General features: G+C 40.7%; 1 protein-coding gene across 1 annotated transcript in view; it reads left to right on the forward strand.

Moving 5' to 3' along the window:
• The window catches only part of LOC119285809 (RNA helicase aquarius-like), a 12,544-nt gene extending 665 nt beyond the window's left edge, over positions 1 to 11,879 (forward strand). The window contains exons 2-14 of the mRNA XM_037565140.1: positions 75 to 172; positions 897 to 959; positions 1,231 to 1,317; positions 1,395 to 1,547; positions 1,628 to 1,785; positions 4,342 to 4,576; positions 5,414 to 5,524; positions 6,349 to 7,407; positions 7,490 to 7,753; positions 8,652 to 8,837; positions 9,330 to 10,481; positions 10,575 to 10,925; positions 11,044 to 11,879. Coding sequence (XP_037421037.1) covers positions 75 to 172; positions 897 to 959; positions 1,231 to 1,317; positions 1,395 to 1,547; positions 1,628 to 1,785; positions 4,342 to 4,576; positions 5,414 to 5,524; positions 6,349 to 7,407; positions 7,490 to 7,753; positions 8,652 to 8,837; positions 9,330 to 10,481; positions 10,575 to 10,925; positions 11,044 to 11,433 — 4,307 coding nt within the window. The 3' untranslated portion in view covers positions 11,434 to 11,879. The remainder of the gene's footprint in view (positions 1 to 74; positions 173 to 896; positions 960 to 1,230; positions 1,318 to 1,394; positions 1,548 to 1,627; positions 1,786 to 4,341; positions 4,577 to 5,413; positions 5,525 to 6,348; positions 7,408 to 7,489; positions 7,754 to 8,651; positions 8,838 to 9,329; positions 10,482 to 10,574; positions 10,926 to 11,043) is intronic.
• The last annotated feature ends 611 nt before the right edge of the window (positions 11,880 to 12,490 follow it).

A 12,490-nucleotide genomic window follows, 5' to 3' on the forward strand; every position in this document is an offset into this window, starting at 1 on the left:
ACACTCGAATTTACCAATCAATGGTAGCTTATTTCTCTGCTATTTGTAGGGTCTGACATGGTTTGGATTTTGTGTGCAGTTTCGAGAGAATGTGGCGGTATGGACATCCTTCCATGCCCGGAAGGACGCGTTCAAAGGCTTCCTATGGCGCGTTCTCAAGCTGAAGGAAGAGGCGTGTTCAATTTGATGCACTTGCCACTCAATTTTTTTGATACACTTGTCCATTTGCTCACTATGCTTTGCCTATGAATGTATTTCTAGTAAAACAGAGCCTCTGTAGGCTGGAGAAGCATAATTAGCAAAACAATGAAATTTGGTTTCTCTTTGTGTCTCTACTTTCAGTAGTTTTTGGTGGAACTTTTTCAACAAAGGCGGTTTTGGTCTATGTTCAGCAGATTGCTCTGGGCGAGATTTTGTTAGGACGAGCTTAGTGGTTGGTAGCAACCAGTAGAGGTAGTCATAGGCTCAGTGGGACCAAACTTGCATTTTGTGTGCTGCAACTACCAGAATTGTGTTTGATTTATGAGATTTACTGAGTAGTCACTGGCCAGAATGTATTTTCTCAGTGTTCTTGGGAATGTGGAATATCCTGACAAAACATGAGAAGTTAGTAGTATGGAATGATGTGTTTGTCCCCTGAGCACCTGTTAATTGTGGACTGAAGTTTTTCCTGATGCTTGGTGTTGATTTTTTGTAGATTCAATGTAAACCATGCGTTGATTGATCTCTGTATCCGTTTACTTACTTTTTTCCATACTTCTGCTTACTGTGAGGCAAACAGTTTTATTGCCTATTCAGTTCCATGCTGAATCTTATGTTTATGTTTTTTCAAATGAACAAATGGATATCTTCCCACATTTTTGCTGAATTTTGTCTTGTCCTTATGTTGTCTGCAGGACAGGGATGTTAGTATGGCAGAGAAGACAAACTACCTCTTGTTTATGATAAACGCATTTCAGGTATTTACTACACGCTCACATGTAGATGCCTCTACGAAAATGAAGGGAAATTAGCATTATCTTTCAAATACCATAATGTGGGTTGCTATGTTGTTTGACATGTATTTCCTCACAACTTTCTATCAAATTGTTATATATGCACTGGTTGTTTAAGGTTATGAATCCCTGCTCTAATGACTTCGAAGTTGGCTGTGTGGAGGCTGCTCATTTATGTACTGTTGTTTAATTTGCGCATGCTCTCCATGCCCCCTTAACTCATGCTTTACTGCAGAGTTTGGAGGATGAAATTGTCCGGGAAACTATACTCCAGGTGGTAAGCTTAAAGTTGTGGCATACTCTTTCTTTTGGACGACTTCAGGTAATTCAAAGTTTTTCTCCCCTCAGACTAGCTTGTTTGTGCTTCTCATAGTTCCTTATTGTTTCAAACATCTACAGATGGAGCTTTGCCTTAATCCTGAATTGATTAAGAAGTGGACAAAAATTAAAAGAAAAGAAGCAAAGGAAGGAAAAAAGGCTGGGAAAACTGGTAATTCTTCAGAAATGCTTGAGAATAAATTCCTTAGGAACCTAATGGAAGAATTCCTGGAGGTACACCTTGAAAATTGTTCCAATTTAATAGTGTTTCTACATATGGATTGTGCTTAACCCTCACCATGAAACTTCTGTAGGTTCTTGATTCAAAGGTCATATTATCTAGTCAAGATGGTGGAGAAGAATCTGTCTTTAATGAATCACTTAGTGGGCAGGTTGATGATTCTAGTGTCTTGTATTGTGAAAGATTCATGGAATTTCTGATTGATATGTTGAGCCAGCTTCCTACGAGAAGGTAGTATGCGTACACTTTTGTCACTGGTAGCATCAAGCTGCATCTTTGACTAGTATATGCGAGCAAATTGCACTCTAGGTTATTCAACATTTCAAGTGTGTTCCACTTAAATCAAAGAACCTGGGAACTCAACATCCTTCTTCACTTGGTCTGATTGATTCAGGTCAGACTTGCAGGTCCTTATGAAACATAGCATCTATGTTAAGGACTAAGGTGCAATCTACTCCCTCCGTTCGGCATTACTTGTCACAAAAATGAATAAAAATGGATGTATCTACAACTAAAATACATCTAGATACATTCATTTTTTGGACAAGTAATTCCGAACGGAGGGAGTATGTGTTAGAGGCCTAGGGAGTTTCATCTCTCAAGTTACTAAATTTAAACGGTGTCCCATTTGAGTTAGACTCAGGTGCAATTTATTTCAGAATAACTGTCTCTCTCCTTTGACAATACAGATTTCAAAGCCCCCTTGCATATGAAATAAAGTCATACACATAAGTTGTTATGATTCTTTCCACCACGAGCATTTGTAACTCCAGATATTTTACTGTTGTCTATGGTGTTAATCTTCCTGTTGTTCTTTGTCCATGTATTGTGACAACTAGAGATCATTTTTGTGATTTGCTAGTTGTGCTTGCTCTTTTCATATCCATGAAACTGTTATAGACTACAGTACAGTTCAGCTGTTTTGATTAGATAAGATTTAACTGTCACCTTTTGGTTTCATACTCGAGATACAATTGCATTACTTATTTGATTAGATCTCACTAAGAGGTGCTTTTCTTGGTTTGCCAAGATTGTTTGGTAAGTGGTTGTTTGGATAGCAGGCGGGATATGGAAAACGAGTTTGTAGCAGGGTTTTAGCAAAATCAGTTTTACTAATTGATTTCTGGATTACCGATTTACACAATAACATGTTTGGGTTTGGAAAAGGGTAAAACTGGCTTGTATATTTCCTTGTTTGGATAGATAACAATTAGCTTCCTTCTGTGACCTTCTCTCTCTTACCCCCTCCGGTCCTTTTTAGTCTCATATAAGTTTTGTCCGAAGTCAAAGTATCTCTATTTTGACCGAACTTGTATAAAAAAGTATCAACATTCACAATGCCAAATCAATATTGTTAGATTCATTATGAAGTGTAGTTTCATAGTATATATATTTGGTATTGCAGATGTCGATATTTTTTAATATAAATTTGGTCAAAGTTTACAAAGTTTGACTTGACACAAATCTAATACGCGGAGTAAAAAGGACCGGAGGGAGTACTAACCCCAATTTTGGCCATTGCTGATGGCTTCGCAAGCTCCACTTGCGATTCTTCTTCTGTAGTTTGTTCTCAGCCTGTAGACGCCGGTGCACTCCTCCCCTTTCTTTGCGATGCCGGTGCACTCCTCCGGATGGGTCAGCCTCGACGAGTTCGCGCGCAGAGGCTTCCCTGGTCGCCCATAGGCTCTGCACAAGGAGAGCTGCTGCTCGCGTTCATCCCGCAGTCTGCCGCCCCTCGGCGCTTGCCGTACAGGAGCGTCCCTCGTCGGCCCGCATAGGCTCTGCTTGGGGAGCTGCTCGCCTGCTCCTCGAGTCCATCCCGCAGGTCCACCGCCCCTTGACGCTGGCTGTCCAGGAGCATCCCTTGTCGGCCCCGCATAGGATCTGCGCGGGTAGAACTGCTCCTCGAGTTCATCCTGCAGGTCCGCCGTCCCTTGATGCCGGACGTCCAGAGCATCCCTCTCGGCACCACATAGGTTCTGCTCGGGTCGAGCTCATTCGCAGGTCCGCCGCCCCTCGACGCTGGCCGTCCAGGCGCATCCGTACCTGGAAGCGCAGATCTCAAGGGAGTGCTTGATGCCGGCCACCCTGACGGCGGCCATGTCGAGGCTGGAGGTGAGCGGCAAAGAACGCAAAACTGGCGCCACGAAGCTGTTGGGAAACGAGCAGTCGGAGGGGGAAGCAGTTACGATCATGTATATAGCGATCACGATTTTGGAAAAATGGATAATATTCGATTTCCCACAAACCTGAAATCCAGGGTTTTGGAGAACCAAGTTTCCTATATACGTGGATTAGTGATCATAGGCAAACAAGATTTTATTCTGTTGAACCGTTTTCCTGGTTTATATAAAACATATTCTGTACAATGCCTAAGTCTCTTAATTGGGAGATTCATGCATGTGCATCTGGACAAGGAAATAATAGTTAGAAGTTCTCTCTCTTCTCTAATCCATGCCTTGGAGCCTTGAGGCGTGGCATGGGGGAAGAGCTCCAAGTCCTGCCAAGCAAGGGCAGGTGGCCCCTTGGTCGTTGCACCCTTTTTTAACCATGCACATGACATAAACATGTTCTCATTTGTATTTCTTTTACATTCTTGTGAAGGTACTTCCTTTCTTTATCTAGCAACATCTAACTGCATTCATAAAGTGAAACATCTTGGTTCTGTTAAACCTTGCTGGCAACTGACAGTGTTAGCCAAATTTTATTTTTCCATGTATAATGTATTCTGTATGTAGTATTGTAATTATGTATATATGTTCTCCATTAATGTTGTTTAATATGCAGATTTCTAAGGCCGCTTATCGCTGATGTTGCTGTTGTTGCCAAGTGCCACTTAAGCATGCTTTATGCTCATGAAAAGGGGCGTCTTTTTGCACAATTGGTGGACTTACTTCAGTTCTACGAAGGCTTTGAGATTAATGATCATTCTGGGACACAGCTTAGTGATGATGATGTCTTGCAGGCTCACTATTCTCGTTTCCAAGCTTTTCAGCTGCTAGCATTCAAACAAGTGCCTAAGGTGTCTGCCTTATTATTTATGCTGTTACAAATTCTTTACACTGATTTCCTTGATAATACTCCCTCCATCCAAAATGCAAGACTTATTTGTTGTGTCCTAAGTCAAACTTTTTAAAGTCTGACCGAGTTTGTAGAAATAAATATTGATATCTATAATACCAAATAAATACACTGAGAATATATTTCAGGATGTATCTATTAGTATTGGTTTGGTATTATAGATGCTGATTTTTTTTTTCTACACACTTGGTCCAACATATTAGAACTGCTAGCTCTAGCTACGATACCAATTGTTAGAATCACTAGCTTTTCTCTAGCTCTCACCCAGGACTCTCTAAAGAGATGTGCTTCACACACACACACAAAGAGCTACTACTAGTGGGAAGCTTTATTAGATATCTCAACTGCTACTAGCTCTCACCCAGGACTCTCATTCTGTAGAGGCTGTAGGGACAGGGTTACAGCGACCGACCTGCTACAGCAACCAACATTGCTACAGTGGTACAGCTCATATCTAGTTCACCTATTGCACAACTCGTACCCAAGTAGATGACAACTCATATATAGTTAGGGATAACTATTGAGTGATGACATATGCCATGACATCATATTCTTCTTGGCTAAGGTTTCATGATGTCCCTCAACATCCAACTCAATTTGACTTTTTCCTTCTCATGCATGCATTTCTTTGGTATATGACAAGATTAGTTCTAATACAAATAAAAAGTTTTCACTTATGACAAACATAAGACTACATTTTGGGTAGGGGTGGCCGGTGGGTACTAGTTATTACTGAAGGCAAATAGTATAATTTCTCTTCATTTGTCAATTGATGCAGTTGCGAGACCTTGCCTTGTGTAATATTGGTTCAATCCATAAGCGTGCTGATTTAACAAAGAAGCTGCTTGTCTTGTCAGATATGGAACTGCAAGATCTGGTTTGCAATAAGGTGAGCAATTTATATGTTCATTTCATTTCTCTGTGCTTCTTGTTTCTTTAAAAATAACCACCAGATTGTGACTGTTAGTTGTAAATATTATCTGGGTATTATTCCCTTCAAATACATTACCATGTACTCCCTCCGTCCCATAATATAAGAGCGTTTTTGACGCTAGTGTAGTGTCAAAAATGCTCTTATATTATGGGACGGAGGGAATACAATGCAAGGTGCTTAATAAAATAGACTGTTTTTTTTTCTTAAGCACCAGTGCTTATTTCTATAGCTGAGGTGCCTAATTAAGCATCTGCCCTCTACAAATAAGCACCGGTGCTTAAACAAAAACCGGTCTATTTTTGTAAGCACCTCTCCAAGCACCTTGCACTGTAGATGGTTTTAAGCTGGATATATTTCCTCTTTTGCTATTTGTCACTGAAGGTCTATTTTTTGGGTTGTGCTGTTCAGTGTTAACGCGAAAGTTCTGATGGAATGCATGCATACCTACAAGACCACTGCTCGGATAAAAGGACAAAACATCTTTATACATGTTCCTCATCATTCGTTACAGATTAAATGGCAACTGCAGTCAAGTAAACGTAATGTAAATAACACGTAGATCAGAGAAGTCATCGTCATGGCAGCAACCATTACCTTGTTTGCATGCACTACTAAATGACATAGTAAAATGTGGATGCTTGCATATATTTAGCTTTAAAAAGTAGAAAACACTCCGTAGTTCCTTTATTTCTCATTGCTTATCAGTGCTAGACTTGGACATGTTATGCGTACAAAGTTGGAAAACAGTCATTTGATGTACTAATATCTTCTATAAACAGCTTAAAATAATTTCAGAGAAGGATCCATGGACTGAAAGGCGTGATTTCCTTATCGAGGTCCTAGTTGCTTTTTTTGAGAAGCGTCAATCCCAGAAAGATGCAGTTAATGCACTTCCTCTTTATCCAAATGAACAGATCATGTGGGATGAGAGCCTTGTTCCTAGCATCAATTATTCTGGAGAAGGCTGTCTTGCCCTCCCAAAACTCAATCTCCAATTTCTGACACTTCATGATTATTTGCTGAGGAATTTTAATCTCTTTCGTCTTGAATCAACATATGAAATTCGCGAAGATATTCAGGAAGCTGTTCCTCATCTACATGCTTACATCAACAATGAGGGGGACACTTCCTTTCGTGGATGGTCCAGGATGGCTGTTCCAATCAAAGAATTTAGGATCACACAAGTGAAGCAACCAAACATTGGAGAGGTTAAGCCTTCTGCTGTAACTGCTGATGTTACTTTTAGCATATCAAGCTACAGACCACAGATAAAATCTGAGTGGGATGCTCTGAAAGAGCATGATGTGTTATTTTTGTTGTCAATCTGCCCATCTTTTGAACCTCTTAGCCCTGAGGAGGCTGCAAAATCAACTGTGTCTGAAAGGTTAGGATTGCAATATGTACGTGGTTGTGAGGTGATTGAAATACGTGATGAGGAAGGGGGACTCATGAATGACTATACAGGAAGGGTAAAGAGGGATGAGTGGAAATCTCCAAAGGGTGAGATTCGTACAGTTAAAATTGCCTTAGATACAGCACAGTATCACATTGATGCTACTGAGTTAGCAGAGAAGGGTGCAGAAAATGTTTATGGGACATTTAATATTATAATGAGAAGGAAACCCAAGGAAAATAATTTCAAAGCTATCCTAGAATCCATACGTGATCTAATGAATGAAACATGTGTAGTTCCTGAATGGTTGCATAACATATTCTTGGGTTACGGAAATCCTTCTGCCGCACAGTGGATAAATATGCCTGATCTTCTGGAAACTATAGATTTTAAGGACACTTTTCTTGATGCTAGCCACGTTGTGCAAAGCTTTCCAGCTTTCCAGGTAATTACTGTAATCCAATTCTTGTTATCTCGAGGTGGATGTTCGTTTCTATCTATTTGGTCTAACTCAACATTATTTGAAGGTCACATTCATCAATACTGATGGTACAGAAAACATGCATCCAAGCCCTCCCTTTAGGATCAAGTTGTCCAAGAAAATGAGGGAAATAAGTCATGCTCTACCCGGCAATGTAAATGCCTCTGATACTGCAAGCAAGAACAACATGGTTGATGATGAAGGGTCTCAGAAAGAAAAACTAAGGGTGGAGACTTACATTCCTGCTGACCCAGTGCCATATCCTCAAGATAAACCTAACCAGAACTCAGTGAGGTTTACACCCACTCAGGTACTTTTTAGGTCCTCAACTAAAACTTTTTTATCTGAATACTGCAGGATAGGATGATACTTAAGCTAAACCATCATTTCCGGTGGTGCATATCCTTGAAACAGAACATACCAGGATACCTTAAAAGCATTTCTTGTGAGAAATACAGTATCTTTAGCCCTTATCACATGCACGCACCTCGTAGAAACAAATTGAACATTGTAGATATATGGTCACTGGGGGAGAACATTTTTTGTACGTGCCACTTAGTACAACATGACAAGGTGTCATTCAAGGCAAGAGTTTGCAGGCGATCCGCATAAAGATTTTGGCGAGTGCATATGACAAGATTATGGGGGAGAGAGTAGATACACAAGGATTAGGGAGAGAATGTTAGGATAGCCCTTTTAGGATATTTTGGTCTGACTTAGTAGTTGAGGAAGATTAGATAAGGTGAGCTGTAATAGCTGTAGTTTCCAGATCTTGTTAGGTATGAGCTGTCTAGGTTTGCTACGGTAGCACTGACCTAACACCTCTATATAAGAAGATGCTATATGTAGAATAATGAAGCTTGTAGTGCATCAACAATAGAGATGGCTTTGGCTGTGTGAGGCAGCAAACCACAGAAACAGCTTGTGTACTTGTGCATGTTGTGAGAAACAACAGAGAGAAGAGAGAGAGAGAAGGCGAGTCATTCAGCTCCAACAGAGAGGGAGAAGGAGAAGGAGAGGGAGAGGGGGAGGGGTGTGAAACATATCTCAGGAAGGGGTTTGATGGATAGCGATCCGTCGACAAGAATCACTTAAATTAATAAGGTTTTGTAACTACGAATTGCAGAAAGCGGCACAGCCAATGACACTCCAACAGCTGCTTTGAAGATAAATGAATATCTGATTTGACTTCAAATTTTGATTTGTAGGTCGGCGCTATAATATCTGGTATTCAACCTGGGTTGACGATGGTTGTTGGTCCTCCTGGAACGGGAAAAACAGATACAGCTGTGCAGATATTAAATGTTCTATATCATAACTGTCCTTCACAAAGAACACTTATTATAACCCATTCGAATCAAGCTTTGAATGATTTGTTCGAGAAGATAATGCAGGTATTGCCACTGCACCAAATATTGTCTCAACTCTTGTCATATATTTGTACTTTTGTAGAGATAGTGTGAAACAGTGGTTGTTTAATCTGAAAATGATGTTCTTTAATATGGATGAGTTACTAGCTATCGGTGCTGCAATGTATGACTGGAAATTACTTGAGTAGCCATCACTTTGAAGTGCAAGATTCTAATTTTGTACCTTGCTATAGAACACATGTTGTATCAACTGAGTTTGAATAGAAGAACAGATATCATCTCTTGGTCCTTGAGGGCTTCTAGATGAAACGATTATGTATGCCTCATGTCGATGCAGTGTTGTGCTACTGTTGATTCTTGACTTATTCCAAGTGTTCTGACTGCTGGAGTTTGAGTTACACTTCATGATGATGAATGTATCAAATATACGTATCAAAACATATAGGGTGCTCTGTGTACTTGTTTTGCTGCATGTTTATTTTTCCTCTGATTGTCTGATGTAAACTCTTTCTTCAGAGGGATGTGCCTGCTAGGTACCTTCTTCGTCTTGGTCAGGGTGAGCAAGAACTGGCAACTGATCTTGATTTTAGCCGTCAAGGTCGTGTAAATGCTATGCTGGTTCGGCGACTAGAGCTGCTTGGTGAAGTTGCAAAACTGGCAAGATCCCTTCATCTTCCTGAAGATGTGAGCTACACATGTGAAAATGCTGCATATTTTTGGTTATTACATGTTTATGCCCGCTGGGAACAATTCTTGGCCGCCTGTGTGCCAAATAAGGAGAATCCCTCTTTTGTTAAAGACCGTTTTCCATTTTCTGAGTTCTTTTTGGATACCCCACAGCCTGTGTTTACTGGTGAGTCCTTTGAGAAAGATATGCATGCAGCCAAAGGATGTTTCAAACATCTTTCTACGATATTCCAAGAGCTGGAAGAGTGCAGGGCTTTTGAGTTACTGAAGTCAACAGCTGAGCGAGCAAATTATCTAATGACTAAACAAGCTAAGATTGTTGCCATGACTTGTACTCATGCAGCATTGAAGAGAAGAGACTTTCTTCAATTGGGTTTCAAATATGACAATTTACTGATGGAAGAAAGTGCACAGATATTGGAGATAGAGACTTTTATACCAACTCTCCTGCAACGGCAGGAAGATGGCTATGCTCGTCTCAAACGCTGCATCTTAATTGGTGATCACCATCAGTTACCCCCTGTCGTGAAGAACATGGCTTTTCAGAAGTACAGCCACATGGACCAGAGTCTCTTCACAAGGTTTGTTCGCCTTGGTGTCCCTTATATTGAACTCAATGCTCAGGGTCGTGCCAGACCTAGTATTGCTCAGCTTTATAATTGGAGATACAGAGAACTGGGAGATCTGCCTTATGTACATGAGGAAGCTATATTCCATAAAGCTAATTCTGGGTTCTCTTATGAGTATCAGCTGGTTGATGTTCCTGATTATCGTGGCAGAGGCGAGTCTGCTCCTTCTCCTTGGTTCTACCAGAATGAAGGGGAGGCTGAGTATATTGTTAGTGTCTATATTTACATGCGTCTGATTGGATACCCTGCCAATAAGATTTCAATATTAACCACTTACAATGGTCAGAAGCTTCTTATTCGTGATGTTATCAGCAGACGATGCAAGCCATGGAATATTGAGCCACCTTGCAAGGTAAGTTAGAACAAACCAGAATTTTCCAATCAAATATTTGATCATTTTGCAGCTATTTTGTGCTGAAACTTAACTTCAATATGTATTATTTAGGTTACTACGGTGGACAAATTCCAGGGTCAACAAAATGATTTTATTTTATTGTCTCTTGTCCGGACCCGATTTGTGGGTCATCTTCGTGATGTCAGAAGGCTTATTGTGGCAATGTCCCGTGCTCGTTTGGGTTTGTATGTGTTCTGCCGCCGTTCTCTGTTTGAACAATGCTATGAACTGCAGCCAACATTCCAGCTTCTACTCCAAAGGCCCGATAAGCTTGCCTTGAATCTTGAAGAGTGCACTCCGTCTACAGAGCGACCTTTGGGAGAAGCTGGAAATATTCATTATATTACTGATGTTGAAGATATTGGACACTTGGTGAACTTCAGACTGGAACATCTTCGCCAGGTACTTTAGTACTACTACATTCTCTAGTAGAGCCTTTGCTTGGTAAAATTTAATTATGCGGCATATATTTGGCACATTTAAAAACTGACATCCCAACGTCCATATTTCTCTGCAACAGATGCAATCCATGCAATATTATGCACCCCATGCAAATGCTGATGCAGCCCCTCCTGAAACTGGCAATGGTGATATTGTTTTGGATAATGCGAAGGATGGCACAGAGAAAGAAAATGGTGAGGCAACTGATGCTGTGAACAATGATAAGATGGAGGAAGATACTGTTGAGTCAAAAGATGATATGGTGCAGGAAGTAAACAAGATGGATGAAGGTAATGTGACTATAGAAGACAAGATGGGGGAAGAAAGTGCTGATGAGGCTAAGGACAAGATGGTGGAAACTACTGCTGAAGTGGCTATTGAGAACAACATAGTGGAAGTAAATGCCAGTGTGGCCAAGGACAAGATGGACGAAGAAAATGCCGTGTCAAAGGGCGTGGAGCAAGATTGACCTGATATAATCGTTGGCTGGTTGGAACAGTGACCCTACCTTCATTTTTATGCATGGACTTTGTCTGCTTCAAATATTTGATTTGGGCAACTGGGTGGTGTTGTCTCACAGGGTAACAACGGAAGTTGCTAAAGGCCGAACGAAGGCATGCAAAAACGTATGGTCCTGTCAAAAGAACATGCCTCCATATGCCACCTGTTTGAACCTTGATCAGGTTATATGCAGGAGGCATGTACTACAAGCTTCTGCAATGATAACTTCTCCAATTCGAACATAATATTTCAGAGAACAGCTGGAACATTGGTGTTGTGCAATTTTTGTGCATTAGATTTATGTATTGTAATTTGAGCGATAATGTTAGTACGTATAAGTCACTCAAGGCGTGGAAATAGACAAGCTTGAACCCGACTTTTATAACTACCCAGTTATGAGGCAACGTTTGATCAGTCTGAAGCAGGTCGGTCACCATGCTGAGTCCATGCGCTGACCTCAGGTCTAGGACACAGAAAACATGTAGAACTAGACACACGAAACATGTAGAACTAGAGATTAACAGATGACCAGTCCGTTGCGTCTCATGGTTGGGTTTGTCCGATCTAACAACCATGTGAGTCCGGCCTCATATGCCATATCTTATCAGGTCCACGTAATCCGGCTAGCATCCAATGCTAGCTGGCTAGTGAGACTAAGCCATCCTATATGTTGCATGCCGGTCTAGTTTGACGTGAGTCCACACATGTCGGCTAACATCCAATGTTACACGACTAGTGAGACTAAGCCATCCTATGTGTTGCATGCCGGTCTAGTTCCATGTGAGTCCACACATGTCTTTCCGATTAGAGACTATTAAGAACGTATCATACAATGTAAGGTCTCACGCACAAGTTTGGTACTTGCGAACATGCATCATTGGTATTGTTCAATGACTATTTGATTAAACATATTAGGAAATATCATTATACATGATTGTCTCTAAAGCATATCTCTAACAAAGTGGACGTGACGAGACTATTTGATTAAACATATTAGGAAATATCATTATACATGATTGTCTCTA

This window comes from Triticum dicoccoides, chromosome 4A, assembly GCF_002162155.2.
Source record: "Triticum dicoccoides isolate Atlit2015 ecotype Zavitan chromosome 4A, WEW_v2.0, whole genome shotgun sequence".
NCBI lineage: Eukaryota > Viridiplantae > Streptophyta > Magnoliopsida > Poales > Poaceae > Triticum > Triticum dicoccoides.